Here is an 18,484-nt window from a genome sequence, read left to right as displayed (position 1 = left end):
GAACATCACTATTCAGAGCTATACTTAAAGCAGCTGCCATGAATTCCCAGTCTTATTATTGTAATATCATAGGAACCTATGACCAGGTAGTATAAATTTCCATATTCACAATTATTTTCTCCAGGCATTTTGAAGAATTCTTGGCCATCTTTCTTATTGCCCCTGCTGCTGCTGCTTTTTTTTAATATAGCACATTGTCTTGTTTCAGCCAGCTTTAAATAAAAATCACAGACCTTGTTAACAAGAAAACCTGTGATCAGTTTCACAGACAGGAAGGGGGTGCCGGGAAGCAAAGACACCAGGAGGGAGGCTGAAAAAGCAAGCCTGAAGCCTGTGTGCAGATGCAAAATGGCTCTCTTCTGTGGGTAATGGAACTCAGGGGTCCTGGCACATTCTGGGCAGCTGGATTCAGAACATTTTTCTGGTGCACAGTCTGTTCTTAAACACCCACAACCTCCAGGCCATGTTCTCTTGCTCAGGCTCCAAGTGTCATGCCATCTCCCCAAGAGCCATCAGCATCACTCACAGGGGCTGATGAGCACTCAAGATGGCGGGCGTGGGAGAGAGAGTGGCATTCATTGCCTGCCGGCCAGTTAGCACCCAACCATAAATCCTGTCCCTCCTGGCTAGCTTATAATGAGACCGACACTGTTAGTGAGATCTCTTTTCCTGTTTTACAGTCCCTCTGGAACTCATCTGGGTTGTCCTTTGTCTCCCTCTCCCCGTATATCTGGAGTGATGGACTTTATAGCCACTTCTTCAGGGGATAGAGAATTATAGACCTCTGGATTTATGTCTGTTTGCCAGGCCCTCTCTGGTTCCTGCACCATAAGGCGAATGCTTGGGGCAGCGAGAATGATGTTGCATTCTAATAGATCTGGACCAGCTTCTGACAGCTTATTTTGACCAAAGCATAAAATTCAATGATTGTTGCTCAGCTTAGAAGCTACAGGAAATTCAGAGGGGAAAAAAGAGGATGTTTAAGCGTAAACCTCCCTGTCTCCAAACTGCTTTCTGAGTAAGGCAAATGGAGAAAAACAGGGTAAGCTAAGGCCAACAAATTTAATAACAACAATGGCTGATCTGGAAGGAACACGATTTGTCCCAATGATGCTGTATGAAAATACTGTTTCCTGATTTTGTGGGATTACCACCTGCTACTTGAATAGATCAGGGGTCTGTTATGAAAGCAAGGGGGTGTGGTCGCCAGCCTCTAAGATGGCCCCCAAATGATCCTTATCTACTGGCACTGACACCTCTTTGTGTTTTCACACTGAACACGACTTTGTGACCAATAAAGCACTGCAGAAGTGACTGTGTGGTTTTGATGGCTAGCCCATGAAAGATATCACACACTCTATCTTGTTCTCTAGGACCACTTGTTCTGGTGGCAAGGGAGCGGGGCTTGGGGGGTGGGGCACCAGCAGCCATACCCTGAGAACATTCAAGCAGCCAAGGAAGAGGTCTATGTGGAGAAGAGAAGCCTCCTGCTAACAGCCACACAGTCATGAGAGCGAGCTACCTTTACAAACTGAGCCTCCCTCCCCAGCCTCAGATGATTGCAATCCCCAGCAGCAGACTGACTACAATAACAAGAATGACTGTCAGCAGAAGTGCCCGGCCAGGCTGCTCCTGAATTTCTGTTCTAGAGAAACTGTGAGTGATAATAAACGGTTACTGTTTTAAGTCCCTAGATTGTGGGGCAACTTGTTTTGTAGCAAGAGATACCTAATGGGGATATATCAATTAGGGTTAGATTTGGCTGTGTGGGACAAAGAGCCCAAAACAAGTAAGATAGATGTTTATTTCTCTCCCATGTAAGAAATCTCGAGTCACAGTTTTGGCTAGAATGGTGCCACTTACTAGGGACTCAAGCTACTTCTCCCTTTTTGTTCTGCCATCCTCAATATATGGCTCTCTTCTCATGGTTCAATAAGGCTGCTCAAACTCTAGCCATCATGTCCACAGTCCAGCCAACAGGAAGGAAGAAGAGCAAGAAGAATATATCACCTCTCTTAAGGAGCCTTTTCTGTGTATGCATTGGCCAGAACACAGGCATATGGCTATATCTAAGTCCCAGGGAGGCTGGGGAGTCCTTATTCTGGGCAGCCATACGTCCAACTAAGAGTCAGAAATTTAAGGAAAAAGAGAAATAAATATCAGGGCAAACTAGCAGTATTTGCTAGCTGGGGATTGGCATCAAACAGGATTTGCTGCCAGGTGCTAGCTTAGCTGAATCTCAGTAACAACCAGGAGCTTGCTGAGAAGATAGGGGTGGTTATACTTTATATGTCTGTACACTCTTTGCCAATCCCTGCCTCAAAAGATTGAGTCTGTTTTCCCTTTTTATGAATCTGGGCTGGCCACATGATTTGTGTTAATCAACAGAACGTGACAAAAGTGACAGTTACTACCTCCCAGGCTGATTTAAGAAATATGCAGCATCTGCTTTCTATCTTTAGAGCACATCCTCTTGGAGCCCAGCTACCGCGTGGGAAGTCTGTCTTCCCCGGGACGAGTTTTGCTGTGAGAAGATCCAAGCTGGCCTGTGGAGAGAGGGAGACCATGTCCATACATGGCATGTGGCACCACACACAGCAGTGAAGTCTTCTCAGACCTTCCAGCCCAGCCAGATGCCTGCTGAAGGCAGCTCACAGAATCATAAGCAAAGACATTGGTTATTGTATTCATTTTGGAATGGATGTTACACAGCAAGAGATAACCGAAACTAAAAAGGAAAGGCTATGCTAGGGAGAGGAAGCAGCATAAGAAAATACACAGCTGTAAGAGGCAATCTGGTGTATGTAAGGAATCCTACATCATTTAATTTGCTGGAGGGTGAAATGACCCTAAGTCATCATCTGGAAGTAAGCAGGAGGCTGGGTATGGAGGGTCTGGTGTGTGCCATACTAAGGAGGGTGGGTTCAGGAGCCTTACCAACTATGAACTGTATCAAAGGGAAGGGGGTTTCCTATTGGAAGGTTGGCCACATGAGGTTTACTGATAGCAGGATTCAGGATCTGGAGCCAAGTACTCTAGAGTCCTCTCTTCTCCTAACCTGTGGATGGGAGGGTAGACTCCCTGGGCATCACTGGAGGAGGCAGAAGCTTGTGGTTTCATGTACTGAACGATGGGTAGGTTTGTATCATATGAAGAAGGACTTGGGTTTGTATCATGAAGATATCGCATTTTCTGATCAACTTCTTTTACATTAAGACAACTTTTTCTCCCTTACTGCTTCCATCATCTTGGGGGTTGGATCCTTAGGAACTAGGCAGCTTGCTTTATCTTTATCAAGAACCAGATTGAAATCTGAGGAGGGGGTTGGGTGTCAATCAAAAGGTCAAAGTAAACAACCTGATTTGACTTCTATTTCCTAGGCTGGATTCAGGGTCACTGTATATGACACATTTCATTCTTATTTTTGGTTGTGAGGAAATGACCAGGTATTCAAGGACTGTTTTTGGTGGTGCCTTCACGAGCCAGGCCAAAAATGTCTCCTCCTTAGAGCCACAATTGGTTGCTTATTGCTCTATTCTAGATCATTTGAAAACATTTTCTGAATGACGCATTACACCAAATCCATACCGATGAATGTTTCATCTCCATTCTTTTCTGTACCTATTGGCAATGTGTTAGGTTGCAAGCAAGAGAGAATTATCAGTGGCTTAAGTACATAAGGCATTCTCAAACCACAAGAGATCTAGAGGTAGCCAGACCTGGGCTGGCAACTTGGATTACCATTGTCATCAAGGATCCAACCTCCTCCTATTTTGTTTCAATAGCCATAGCATGAAGCTTTCATCTGCATGACGCATTGCTGTCTTTCCAGGCACCACGTCCAGGTCCCAGGAGGAAGAAGAGCACGTTCCAGTCAGGTCTTTATCTTTTAAAGAGTCCCTACATGGGACCTCCATTTACATCTCTCCAGGTGGAACCGGGGCTCATGGCTATCCCTCTCTACAGGGGAGTCGGCAAAGGTGATTAGTTTTTTCTTTTCTTTTCTATCTCCCAGTCTGTATAATAGAGAAGATCAAGGAGGAAGGGGGTTGTGTGTGGCTTTCGGGTGGCCAGTCGACAGAGTCCTTCGCTGGACCCCTTCTCTTTACACTGTCCTGGGTTTCTGAAGGGCATATTTCCCAGGCCTGTCTTAGTAGTTGCAAAATCAACCGTAGGTTCTTGAAAATACACAGCACAGTCTTTCTGGGTACATGGATTATGTACTAAAATTCCACCACAACATGATTATTGAGGTTCAAAAGACCCAAATACATAAAATGTGGGGTTCTATGTGAGGTTCTAGAAATAAATGTGGGGGGAAAGTCCCAGCTAGTAGTTTTAAATCCAGTGCAAACTCTACCAGGGCTCAGCTGCAGTTTGGCGCCACCTGCTGGTGGTTGTCATCCCACCTAAAGACCTAGGAGTGGCTGGTTTTCTGGGATTCTAGGACTTTCCCTGATAGTAGGCCTCCAGGTTATCAGCTTGTTCTGGGAAGAGTAGACCAGCAGCATACTGGACTGGGGGCACTCATCCTCTGTCTCTTGGTTTAGTGAAGGAGTTGCCTGCTATTTCTTTGCCTGGCCTTGTCCTTACCTGCCAAAGTGGGTAGCCAATCACATTTTATCCCAGTTCACATTATTCAGTGTATTACCACACCCCCACACACCGCCCCCCACTGATATTTATTAAAGTAGTATATTAAATGAGCTAAACCTGATAGAGCATAAGCAGAAACCATCATTCCTTCCCTTCAAACCCTCTCTATGGGCTATTTCTTTCCCTGACCTAGATAGAGCCTCTGGCATCTTCCAAAGCTTTTCTGGTTACTCTCAGATAATGAAAAGTGGTCTCGTTTCTTCCATCACAATGAGAGCCTCATTTCTTTAATTAAATAAGCAAGTCCAGTGTAATGATCAAACTTCACAACTTGAACCAAAATTGTAGCTTCCTCCCTCCCCGGGTTGGCAATGGGGTGGAGTGTGTGGCCAGTCTCTGCTCTCCCCTCTCCCATTAGCTATTGTTTCTGGTGTCTGGAGAGAGAAAAAGTCATGTGTGCTGGGGGAGATACCTACCTTCATCTGGCTGTTGCCATGTAATCTGATTCTGGGGCTCTCTGGTTCAGTCATGTGCAAGGATGATTCTCTGAGGGGGTACTTTCTGTGGGTATCTTGGAGATTCTCTTGTTGGTATCTTCCCGGTGCAACTCACTTGAGGCAGGTGATACTGCTCCTCTGCTTAGAAGGTAGGAATTCAACAGGGCTCTTTGGGAGCCTGCCTGCTGTGTCACTTAGCTTCTCCAGGCAGCTCTTTGGAACACATTTCCTTTGAAGATAGCTTCAAGTCCACTCCCACAGGTCCAGGGAGCCCTTGGGGGAAAGGTCACACGTGTTCCCCCACAGGTGTTGGAAACGTGCCCTGCTCCCTCAGCAGCCTTGCCCTTCCCTTTGTCTCTGCCTGCCACAGCTTCTCACACAGCATGTCTAATGCTTCCCAAAGCCCAGAGATCAAAAATTCTCTGAGTAGTCCCCTAGAAAACACTTTGTCTTGAGGGAGGAAAAATGCCATAGGAGGTCAACAACTCTCGTCAGAGAAATCTCTTTTTCTTATACTTCCAATCCTTTCACACATTTAATGTGGGGATTGGCTAAAGGCAAATCCTGCATGGTATGTGATCGTATGTCTGTCTTTAGAATGTGGCATCTATTCAGAATTGCTGCATTGCATAACTCTCAGGGGTATCATTTGTAGAAATATATATAAAATGTGTGAGGTTATAGAATATAATGTAAGTGGTGCCCCCTGGAGGTGTGAAGCTCCAGGGCTGAACGAATGTATCGGCCTTGGCTTTTGGAGCTTCAGGTGAATCCTGTTACCTGTAACAGTAACACAGCTAACACATATCATCACCACGCGCTATGCTTTCCCTATTTTGTTGAGTCTTCCTAACAATCCTATCAGGCAGGTACTCTTACTCATGGGTATTTTACGGATGAGTAAACGGAAGCCCAGACTTGTTAAGGTTACACAGGTTACTCAGGAAGTGGGGGTCCTGCAGTTGTACTTCCAACTCCGTCCGCGCATCTTGCCTGAGGGGTTCACTTTCCTTCGTGTCATCCTGGGGCAGCCTAAAGATGGTACAGCACGCGCCCTGCAGTGATGCGCACAAGGCTCAGACGCCACGCTGCCTCGCAGTAACTGTGTGTGGCTTTAGATGAGTTACTTAACTTCCCTGAATCTTCGGTCCTCGTCTAAAAATACTAACACTACCTGACAGGAGGTGTGGGTAGGATTGAACATTCATTTACTCTTCCTCTCACTCCGCAAAGAGAAAGGAGTCAAAAAGGCACGGCAGTCAAATGACCTTGGAATGCTCAGTACATCAGACCCCGTGTCAGGGAGGTTGGGAGACCCAAACCAAAAGCATTAAGTGGGGCGCCTGGGTGGCTCAGTTGGTTAAGCGACTGCCTTCGGCTCGGGTCATGATCCTGGAGTCCCGGGATCGAGTCCCTGGATCGAGTCCCGCATTGAGTCCCGCATCGAGTCCCGGGATCGAGTCCCGCATCGAGTCCCGCATCGAGTCCCGGGATCGAGTCCCGCATCGAGTCCCGGGATCGAGTCCCGCATCGAGTCCCGGGATCGAGTCCCGCATCGAGTCCCGCATCGAGTCCCGGGATCGAGTCCCGCATCGAGTCCCGCATCGAGTCCCGCATCGAGTCCCGGGATCGAGTCCCGCATCGAGTCCCGGGATCGAGTCCCGCATCGAGTCCCGCATCGAGTCCCGGGATCGAGTCCCACATCGAGTCCCGCATCGAGTCCCGCATCGAGTCCCGCATCGAGACCCGGGATCGAGTCCCGCATCGAGTCCCGCATCGAGTCCCGGGATCGAGTCCCGCATCGAGTCCCGGGATCGAGTCCCGCATCGGGCTCCCTGCTCGGCAGGGGGTCTGCTTCTCCCTCTGATCCTCCCCCCTCTCATGCTCTCTGTCTCTCATTCTCTCTCTCTCAAATAAATAAATAAATAAATAAATCTTTAAAAAAAACAAATAAATGAAAAGCATTAAGTGAATGTCTTGGGTGCTCGTCTTCAGAGGTTGGGGGTGCTCAGAGAGGCTGCGGAGAGGGCCATGTTTTAGTGTCAGATCATCCTGGGCCACTGTGTGCCCCTCATCACATAACGTCTGGTTCCTCACGTGTGGAAAAGTGGTCCTGGTGACACATGGCACGCTCTAAGTAAACGGAAACCATCAGCACGGCTAATGATGATGACGGGTCCCCGCGGAAGGCGGGGTCCCGCGGAACCTGGGCAACGCGCGGCGCGCTCCAGGGCGGGCCTTTTCTGCGGCCGGAACGGTTCTCCTGGGGCTGGGGTCCTGCCCGGACTCGGAAAGCCGCAGACCGAGGGCCGGAAGCCCGCGCTGCCACTGCGAAGCGTGTCCGTGCGGAGGGAGGGAGGGCGAGCGAGCGAGCGAGCCGAGCCGCGCACGACCGGGCGAAGATGGCGGCCTTTTCTGGTGCGTCTTTGGAGCGGGGCGGGGGCTGCGGGCGGCTCCATCCGCGCCCCGGCGCTGGGGCGGCCGGCGGGGAGCCATGGGACGGGGGCGGACGGGGGCGGCGCGGCCCGGGAGGGAGCTGTCCGCAGCGGTCTCGGAGCTGCGGGGAGACCCCTCGCGGGGGCCGGGCCGGTGCGCCTCGGTGTTGGCGAGTGCCTTTCTCTCTGGGGGTTGGCCGGGCGTCCCCCTGCTCCCCCTGGCCTTCCGCCCGCCCGGGGACTCGCGGCGGCGGAGCGCTAGGCCTCCTGCCCGTTTGACGTGGCAGTGGTGCCCGCGAGCCCTTTTCTGCGCGCGCCTGGGGCTCGGCCGGCCGACGGGCGGCGGCGCGTGGGCAGGGCTCAGCCGGACGTGACCGTCCTGCCTCTGCCGGTCTTGCCAAGCCTTTCTGGAACGAAAAGCCCCGGGCGCACGTCTGCTGTTGATTTGTTGTTAAACGCGGTGATAGCGGCATTAACGTTAAATATTGAAGCACGTTCGTCCGCATACACACTGGCGCATACGTTTTGAAAGCTCGTCTGTTCTTTATTCGCTGTATGATCCCCTCCTTTATTCCAAACAGTAATTCGAGGTGGCATATTTAACCCCAGAGTTGTGACTTTTCCCTCTTCTTTGTCATCCTTTTTACATCCATAATTTTACGAAGCTTCCATAAACGTTATACATACTAAAGGTGGTGAATTTATGTAACCGTAAGTGTATCGAGTTAGGCCTAATATCATTTAATGTTCTGAACCTTTTAAGATGACTTCTGGGGCGCCTGGGAGGCTCAGTCGGTTAAGCGACTGCCTTCGGCTCAGGTCATGATCCTGGAGTCCCGGGATCGAGTCCCGCATCGGGCTCCCTGCTCCGCGGGGGGTCTGCTTCTCCCTCTGACCCTCCCCCCTCTCATGCTCTCTGTCTCTCATTCTCTCTCTCGCAAATAAATAAAATCTTTAAAAAAAAAAAAAAAGAAATAAAAAATTTCCAAATTGGTTATCTCTGGGGCTTAGGAATGTTTGAGTGTTGTTAATTTTCTAATAGAAATATGTATTTTTGTAGTAATAATAAAAGCTTCATTTTGTAAATGCAGACTTAAAAATTACTTATTTGGAAAGGAGGTCTACACAATCCAACTAACTACATGTGTAACTACCCTCTGCAGTTCATTTGAGAAATGACAAAAATGACAAAATACAATCAGAAATAACCAAATCTATTAATTTAGGACTGGCTTCAAAGTGAATTATTTAAATATCTGAACAATTAAAAATAGTAGTTCTTCAGCTGTGACTTCCAGTTACTCAAGTTTTCACTCGGCCCCTCCCTTTTTAGTTAGCCAGAGTTTGATTATGGTTGCCAATAAGTGTGGGCCTCTCTCTCCACTTGGCTGTTCACTTTTCTCAGATCGCTGAGGCTAATCACATGGTCCGCAAATAGTCAAGGCACATGACTTCCACATTATTTCTGTATAAAACAACCAAGATGTTGGTTGAGAAACCTCTCTCCAACTCTGGCAGATTTTTCACCAGTCATAGCAAGGAAGCACTCACTGCTGACTACTGTGTGTCAAGTGACAACTATGTGTCAGATGTATTACATATTACCGACTATAATCTTCCTATAGCCCTACAAGGCAGGTCATATTAGTGTGATTTTGTGTGGAGAAAATAGGTTTATAGCTTCGTAAGCTCTAGAGCTCGCTTAAGGTCGCTTTGCTAGTGAGGGTTTGTATTTTAACTCAAGTCTGTTAACTATACTCTTTTAATGGTGCCATAGTCTGGCGGTACTAAGTAACAACTATGCTCCAAAGCCTTTTCCCTTTTCTTTGAACAGTAATTTTAAAAGCAGTATTATTTAAGTTTAATATGTTCAGTTTTTTAAAGTGAATTTTTATTTTCAGAGATGGGTGTTATGCCTGAGATTGCTCAAGCTGTAGAAGAGATGGATTGGCTGTAAGTACACAAAGCTTAAATGTACCTGTGACAACAATGTTCAGTAATTTAAACAGTGGCTAGTGAACTTACAAAATATTTTTGAGTCTAGTTGAGTAAAATTCAGTTTTTCTTAAGATTCTCTTAAATTATAGAAAGCTTCCTTTTTAAACTTTTTAAACTTTGATTTATTTTTAACTGGAAAAGATCGTTGCTATTTACCAAATAAAGTTTTCTTTTAGGTTTATAGTTTAACATAACTTATTTAGCATAGGTACTTCTCTTTTTACTAACTAAAATTCTTCAAAATATGATTCTTTTAGTCTCCCAACTGATATCCAGGCTGAATCTATCCCACTGATCCTAGGAGGCGGTGATGTACTTATGGTATGTTTACATTTGGGGAGGTATTTGAGAGCTGAGGACACACATTTCTGGGGCTGTTTGTGACCCACTTGAAGAGCTCCATAGGCTTAGAAATGTTATTTTCACCAAATTACTTTTATTCACAAACATTTAGGATACACATACTGTATTCAAAGTAATGAGGCAGAAGTTGTGCGGAACACAAGGGTGAATAAGATGCAGTCTTTACCCATGAGAAGCTTAAATCCAGTAGCATAGTAAGACAGGTACACAGATAAATGTCTGTCATACAAGGGGCTCTACTACTTGGGGGAAGTATATTTTGGACAAAGGAAAGATGAAAGAGAAATGCTCTATACGTAGAGAATGTATCAACAACAGTGAGTAGGAGAATGCAGGATATGATCCCAGAATAATTCAATTAGATGGTAGCATAAAATGTATGTGTGTGTGGGGGGAGGTGTATAACTTGAGATAAGATGGGAAGTATATAGTGGGTCAGATTATTTGGGCTCTTTCTCAAGTGTCATGTTAAAGAATTGGTATTTGTTGGCAGGGCGGAATCATGGGAAATTTAAAAAAAAATTTATTTAGAGAGAGAATGCCTGCAAGAGCCAGGGTTGGGGGAGGAGCAGAGGGAAAGGGAGGGAGAATCTTAAGCAGACTCCCCCAAGACTGGAGTCCGATGTAGCGGTCCATCCCACAACCCTGAGATCATGACCTGAGCCAAAACAAGGAGTTGGACACTTAACCAACTGAGCCGCCTCAGGTATCCTGGGATCACTGGAAATTTTTAACTGGGGATGTGTTATGTCGTTAGAACTGTATTTATGAAGACTGATTTGGTAGCAGTTTGTAGTGTAGCTCAGAGATTAGATACTGCTGGGATACTTCTGTAGTAATCTAGGTTAGAACGATGAGGGCTTGGATTTGAATGGTAGCAATGGGAAAGGAAAGGGGAAAGCAGATTCTTGAGGGATGGGGGAGAAGTGACAAGATTGGCAGTAGTCACAGTTAACTGAAGAAACCTGAGGAATCTAGAGGCACTGTGAAAATTACAGTAGCCAGTCAAGTCTTAAAGATTTCTCCATGCTGTCATGTTAATTTGACTTTTTTAATTGACAACCTAAATTGTAAACTGAACTATTTTTTTCCCACTTAGGCTGCGGAAACAGGAAGTGGAAAAACTGGTGTAAGTAATAAACTTAAATTGACTTACTTTGTAAGAGTTGATTTTTAAAGCAAGTTTGAGCAGTAGTTTTTACTTTGAATAGTTAATAAAACAACCTTTTCCAAAATGTAAGGAATTGATTGCTTGCCAATGAGAATGATATTTTAGTTGCCAGCTAATTCTGAAATAAGATGTGCAGGAGCATAGATTTAAGACTAGTACAGTTTTAAACTGATCTTGGATAAAGAGTTGTAGTATCTTTAGTATTTATATTTATTTCTGAATTTTAATGCAATGGCTCTGGTAATAAAGAGGCTGCACATAGAGGTGGCTCTCCTGTTGGCCTGGACCAGGTAAGTAGTTTGTCAGACTGGACAGTATTTTTCCTCTTTGAGATTGTTCTGAAGGTCCCCATTGTTTATGGTTTTGGGTTATCAACTGCCTCCTGGTTCCTTCATTTAATCAACTCTCTTGTTATCTTGCTGGTATTTTGAGTTTGGGCAAATGAAATTAGAGTAGCAATCTGGAATATGTAATTATTTAATGTGCATGTGTAACTTTTGTAACGCTGACTGTTAAACTGTCATTAATATCTGAATACTCATGTAGAGAACTATTGTTTCTTTGATAGGCTTTTAGTATTCCAGTTATCCAGATAGTTTATGAAACTCTGAAAGACCAACAGGAAGGCAAAAAAGGAAAAACAACAATTAAAACTGGTGCTTCAGGTAAGTTTTGCATATTAATATTTTCCTTTTGTGTAAAAATAGTAATTCTCTTTCCTGGCATTGACAGATGGGAGGTGAGAGTGTGTGTTTTTACTGTCAATACTTGGGGGATAGGGCTGTTGGCATTGGGTGCTCTGGAAATCAGGGATGCTAAATACCATTTACAGCATAAACAGTGAAATATTGTCCCTCCTAAAATACTAATAGTGCTTTCTTTGAGAAAACACTGGCATTTTGGAAATTATATTTAGTTATTTTAATGTTTTTCTTAATACCTTTTACGTTTAGTATTAAAGATAAATTGTTACAATGTTTTACAAAAGTATTAAGGATTTTATGAAAAATTGATGGAATTAAAGTCCAAAGTTCCCATGATGGTGGGAAATACTGCCTTCCACAGGGAAAGGAGGCATGCATTGTTTTTCCTTTAAGATAAGAAAGGAGTCCAGGAAGTTAAAATGTAAAGTGTAAATTTTAAAGTGCGTTATGTTTCGTCCTATTTACATGGAGATTGATCCTTTACTAGGATTTTCAGTCCTGTCTATGCCATGGATAATCTTGACATCAATTTCCTCATCTGTAAATTGTGTTGCTTTCATTAAATGGTTCTGAATCCCGTTCTACCTTGAGTAATCTATGGTTTTGTTATATTTTGACAAAATTTGTTCTGTATTTTAAGTCACATTTGTTTCATGATACAAAATGGGATTGTGACAAAGTAGCAAGCTTAAGTGGAATGAACTTGGCATATCAACATTTTTCTTCTCAGTAATTTGAAAGTAACAATGTTGCATAGTTCATAGAATGAACTCATTTGTAAATAAATTGTGAGATAATGGATATGAACTCTTTAGACTATTGGCCTATTCAAAAATAGTTTTAGAACTTGTAACAACTATAAACCATCACTTATGAGAGATGGTAATAAAAGAGAATATTTCCAGAGGAGGATAACCAGAATGGTAGTAGTTTAAGAAACAAACACAAAAGAGATGACATAATTGTAAAATCATTGAAGGGATCTGGAGAGAAAATAACTGTTCTAGAAAGGACCAGGACTAATTAGAAATGATCTAATGAAGATTTCTGTTTAAGTACTTACTAGTAATTAGATGGAGCCCACAATGAGAGAGAGAACCTCAAGAGTAAGTTACTTCTCCATCAGAGTGTTTAAGCAGATGGTAGATATCATTTGACCACAAGTAATCTAGAAAAGATTTCTACCTTGGGCAGGAAATTAGGCCTGAAAACATACAGAGTTCTTTAGCTATTACAATTCTTTGGTTATCCGTAGACTATTAAGATGTTTTAAAAAAGGAAAATGCTGGTTCTATGCAAGTGAGGAGGGAAAAAAATTGTGACTTTTGAATGTGATATTGACTTATTTAAAGGACTTGCTTTTCTTTTAAAAATGATGATTAACTAGATCCTGATATGTTGGTCATTTATTTCAACGTGTTTAGTTACCAAGGCTTCATTTTATCAGTGCCTTCATAGTTACGACAGAGATCAGCTCCATCTCTTACCAAGTGCAGTGAAGCAAGTGAGGAGAAAAGGCTTTAGCCCATAAGGCAGTGATTATTGCCTTTCACTTTCAATTTTGCCTTTAATAAAAAGAGCAAAACGTTTACTCGTATATTCCAAATAATTTGTAAAATCGTATTAAATCTAGAGGTATTAAGGTATCATATAAAATATATTTTTTAGAGAATGTTTTTAATTTCGTATGATTGTGTGTGACTTATTTTAATTTTAGTGCTCAACAAATGGCAAATGAACCCATATGATAGAGGATCTGCTTTTGGTAAGTGGATACATTTTAGCAGCTTATTTGTAAGAAATTTGTTTTTTTAATAATACCTGAGAATACCAAGAAAATTATGAAAAAGAATAGTAAATGAAGATTTAATTTACCAGATACTAGAATATAGTCACTACGTTTAAGTAGTTTAGTAGTGACATAGGAATAGTCAAGTAAGTCATTGGAATATAATGGAAATATGCCCCAGTATATATGATAAGTTAATATTGCAGAAAACAACATTTCAGTGGGAAAAAGGATGATTTATTCAGTAAGGGCGCTGGCATAATTGATGCTCCATCTGGAGCAATGTAAAATTAACTTATAATTAGAAAAAATTCTACATGTACTTAGGATTTAAATATACATATATGTATAATTTTTATTTTTTTTAAAGATTTTATTTATTAAAGAGAGAGAGCGTGAGAGCACAAGCAGGGGGAGGGATGAAGGAGAAGGAGAAGCAGACTCACTGCTGAGCAGGGAGCCAACATGGGGCTCGATCCCAGGACCCTGGGATCATGACCTGAGCTGAAGGCAGATGCTTAACCGACTGAGCCACCCAGGTGCCCATATGTATATAATTTAAATATAGAAAACTACATATACAGTTTTGAGGTGGGGGAGTTTTCCTAACCCAAAGAGGAAACTTGGAAATTGTAAAAGATAAGAGGTTTATTTGTATACAATTAAAAAAATACGTGGGAAAGATACCACAGAAAAAAGTCAACCGAAAAAAAATAGAGAGAACACTTGCAATGTTGATGAAATATAAAGAATACTTATAAACTGGTGAGTGGTTCTTGCATAGATAGCAGATTAAGCTACTTATTTTGGTAAGAAAGATCACCAATAATGAAAGTGGGCAGAAGGTACGAATAGGCAGTTCACAGAAGAGCAAATCCAAAAATAACGTTCAAAACCTTCAAAAATAACATTTATAGATAGTAGGGAAATGGGAATTAAAGTTACAGTGAGATATTTTTTTATACCCATTTATTGGTAAGAATTGAATAGAGTGATAACCAACCTAACAAATTATTGCCTTTCTGGAAGGCAGTTTAGCATTACCGATTAAAATAAAAATATGTATTTATTTCTGGAAGATCTAGCCCATTAGAATAAATGTGTCAGTATATAAGGATATACATACAAAGCCGTTTGATACAGCATTATTTGTAATGGTAAAAACTGACAACAAAATGAATGTTATTGCTAAGAGATTGGTTAACACAGATTAGGGTGTATCTGAGGACTACCGTGTAGCCATTACAGAGAATGAATCAGAACTACAGTGTTGACTTGGAGAAATTTTCACCAGGTGTTGGTGAGTAAGAAAAGCAGGATGCAAAGAAATTGAGAGTGGGCATGAGGAATCATGCCCCAAAGAGCCAAAAACATCCAAATTGCTGCTCTCCACCATATGACCTCTAATTTATATAAAGTTTATGTCTGTATACATGCATAAAGAATTTTAAATATAAGAATTTTAAGGATTTGCCATTGCTTGGAGAACCTTTTAATAAAAGTTCAAAGTTTTGGGGCACCTGGGTGGCTCAGTCGTTAAGTGTCTGCCTTTGGCTCAGGTCGTGGTCCCAGGGTCCTGGGATCAGGCCCCACATCGGGCTCCCTGCTCGGCGGGAAGCCTGTTGTCTCCCTCCCCAACTCTCCCTGCTTGTATTCCCTCTCTCACTGTGTCTCTCTCTGTCAAATAAATAAATAAAATCTTCAAAAAAAAAAAAAAAGTTCAAAGTTTTACAGAATGTAGTACCCATATGAGTAAGAATTTATACTTTGAATAAATTAATTTCTGGTGATGTGTGATGAGATGCTTTTCTTGAAAGTTTGTTTTACATTCAGGTGCTGAATATGGGTTGGAAGCCTGAACCAGGACAGAAGTTATAGTTTCTTTCCAGTACAGACAAAAGCCATAAGCTTTCCTTAGAGTCAGTAAGCTCTAATAAGCACTGTGACTGACCATGAGGTAGAATATAGAACATGATTTTTTAGGGTCCTAATATTAGCAAATAACAATGACAGGTTTGTGTATTTGTGCTTTTTCCTGCTTTCTCTTAATGGATCTGGATCCATGGATTGGGGAACAAGCCAGAGACAAGCCAGAGATACTTCCTGTTTTCCTTTTAGTGTAGTATTTGCTTAAGCTCTAATTTAAGCATAAAATCAGAGCAACAGGTATTGATGAGTGAGTGCTGCATCCCCTCTGAGGATCCATTTCTTTAAAAGACTCTAGAGAATGGTTGTCTAAACACATTTGTGTTGGTGATACAGCTACACTGTCAGTGGGAGTGAGATTAGGTGCTGTGTTGATTACTTTCCAGACTTGATGCAGTAAAATCTTGTCCTAGTTAACAGATCACAGTATAGGAACTAGTCCGCCACATGGCCAGGGCCCCCCAAGGGATTAATAAGGGCGATTACTTGCGGGGAAGATCTTATTACTCAGAAATCAGTAAGTCTCGGTGTTTGGAACGTTGCAACAAGTCAAGTGAAGCAATTATTTTATTGGTGACTGAATGTTATTTGTTTCAGGATGCTTAATTTGATATAATCTGTACTGACATGGTTTTTTGTGTTTTTCTCAAATCTAGCAATTGGATCTGATGGTCTTTGTTGTCAAAGCAGAGAAGTGAAGGAGTGGCATGGATGCAGAGCTACTAAAGGATTAACGAAAGGTATTTAAATAGCATTTTGACCTGTATCAACTTTAAGTAGCTTTAAATCAAGGATCTGAGAAGATTTCTAATGTTATAGAAAGATCGATAGTTCTTCATTTGGAACATACAAATTGTAATTCAGAAACAATGGGAAAGTGGCTACATGGTAAATGATTCATAGGTGTGTATAAATCTCAAAGTATTTTGCCCTTATAGGGAAGCACTACTATGAAGTATCCTGTCATGACCAAGGATTATGCAGAGTTGGGTGGTCTTCCATGCAGGCTTCCTTAGACTTAGGTAAGCATTTCTAAAATAAACTGAATTTACTGGTTTATATTTGTGGGTTGTTGACATTTTATTATAGCGGGGAGCAAAATCATAAGCTTAACCACACAAAGTTTATGTTTTCAAGACTTGGAAATAATAAATCTATTTATCCCTCACTGTGTTCCAAGAAGATTTGAAGTACTAAAAAAGTACATATTATTACAGTGTAAAACGGGAGGAAGAAGGTTAAGAATATGAGTGAAGTCAGAGTACAGTTAGTATGCATCAGTATGTACCACACGATATTGCATAGATGCTTCAAGTTTTTGTAGATTTGTAGATTTAGTTTTATATTTACTCTTAACTACATAAATACATTTTAAAATCTAGGTACTGACAAGTTCGGATTTGGCTTTGGTGGAACAGGAAAGAAATCCCATAATAAACAATTTGATAATTATGGAGAGGTAAGTTGCATTACCGACCTAATCGTAGCATTAGTAAGTTTTCTTGTGTACTTAATTTGGTCTCTTGTGACATGTCTAGGAGTATAAAAGGGACTCTGAAATTCAAGTGGATTTTCTGAATATTTTCAACAGAAAGTTCAGATTTGGATTTCAGCGAAGAAATGTTACAAAATGAGATAAATATTTTTCTCTTATGCCATTTATTAGCCTCTCTAAAATATATTACTTTGTCTCTGTTTTCACCCATTTTGATTTTTGGCTTTGACTTGAATGCATATGTTCTTCTCTTATTTTTAGTCGTGGTGAATCTAAATGTGGTTTTCTGTCAAGTCTAAATCTATAGTAATGTGGATGAGCCTGAATATCATGTTGACTCTAAAAAGCCTGTCAAGACGCCTCTACTATGATATATGATTTGCTGTAATAGGCATTTTGTTTGTTTGTTTTGTTTTTAAAGATTTTACTTTTAAGTAATCTTTACACCCAACGTGGGACTTGAACTCGGAACCCTGAGATCAGGAGTTGTGTGCTGCACTGATTGAGCCACCCAGGCGCCCCAGTAGGGATTTTTAACACCTCCATTAGGGCTTCAAGGAATTATTTTGAAGCACCGACTACTTTTGATGAAGCTGTAGGTGAACTTTTAGCTTTAATTTACAATTTTTTTTCTATAAACAGCATTTCACTTTCTGCTTTTCTAGGAATTCACTATGCATGATACCATTGGATGTTACCTTGATATAGATAAAGGGCATCTCAAATTCTCCAAAAATGGTAAGCTTTCAATGGATTGTCTTTTATTTTTTTTATTTCTTTTATTTGACAGAGAGAGAGAGAGTGAGAGAGAGAGCACAAGCAGGGGGAGCGGCAGGCAGGCAGGCAAAGGGAGAGGGAGAAGCGGGCTCCCTGTGGAGCAAGGAGCCCAATGTGGGGCTTGATCCCAGGGCCCTGGGATCATGACCTGAGCTGAAGGCAGCTGCTTAACCGACTGAGCCACCCAGGCACTCCTCAATGGATTGTCTTTTTAGAGAAGATAGATACCCAGTATTTGTGACTTAAAATTCCCTTACCCTCTTCTTCAGTCCTCCCTCCTCCCTGCCCTTCTTTTGAACCAGTACTTATTGAGCATTTACTCTGTGCCAGGCACACTGGTAGGTGCTGGAGATAGAGCAGAAGATGGAGTAGACAAACATGTTTCATCTTGTGGCTTACCTACTGGTGGGGAGAGACAGACAGATGCATAATATGTTAGGTTGGAACAAGTACACTGAAAGGAGTGTAATCAGGGTAAGGGACTGGAGGGTGATAACCGTCTAGGGGTAAGCTGCTTTAGACCGGGTGGTCAGAGAAGCCTTCCCTGATAAGGTGCCATTTGAGTAGCAATCTGAATGAGTTGGGTGGGGTGGGCCGTACAGAAATCTTCAAAGAGTATTTCAAGCAGAGGGAACAGTAAATGCAAAGGCCTTGAGACAAAAGCGTGCTTGAGGTATTTGAGTGACATTGAGGAAGCCAGTGGGTCTGGAACACACTAAGCATGGAGCGGGAT

The 18,484-nt window shown here is 42.4% G+C and overlaps 1 protein-coding gene across 1 annotated transcript in view; it reads left to right on the top strand.

Annotated features, from left to right (window-relative positions):
• Positions 1–7,357: 7,357 nt before the first annotated feature.
• The window catches only part of DDX1 (DEAD-box helicase 1), a 33,397-nt gene continuing 22,270 nt past the window's right edge, over positions 7,358–18,484 (top strand). Inside the window, exons 1-10 of the mRNA XM_045884120.3 lie at positions 7,358–7,511; positions 9,430–9,481; positions 9,784–9,847; positions 10,989–11,018; positions 11,629–11,725; positions 13,482–13,529; positions 16,136–16,219; positions 16,418–16,501; positions 16,862–16,938; positions 17,640–17,712. Of these exons, the coding sequence (XP_045740076.1) occupies positions 7,496–7,511; positions 9,430–9,481; positions 9,784–9,847; positions 10,989–11,018; positions 11,629–11,725; positions 13,482–13,529; positions 16,136–16,219; positions 16,418–16,501; positions 16,862–16,938; positions 17,640–17,712 (625 nt within the window). The 5' untranslated portion in view covers positions 7,358–7,495. The remainder of the gene's footprint in view (positions 7,512–9,429; positions 9,482–9,783; positions 9,848–10,988; positions 11,019–11,628; positions 11,726–13,481; positions 13,530–16,135; positions 16,220–16,417; positions 16,502–16,861; positions 16,939–17,639; positions 17,713–18,484) is intronic.

Source organism: Mirounga angustirostris, unplaced genomic scaffold, assembly GCF_029215605.1.
Source record: "Mirounga angustirostris isolate CCGP_5_RB_7025 unplaced genomic scaffold, mMirAng1.0.hap1 SCAF_10, whole genome shotgun sequence".
Taxonomy (NCBI): domain Eukaryota; kingdom Metazoa; phylum Chordata; class Mammalia; order Carnivora; family Phocidae; genus Mirounga; species Mirounga angustirostris.
This window is presented reverse-complemented; position numbering and strand designations above follow the sequence as displayed.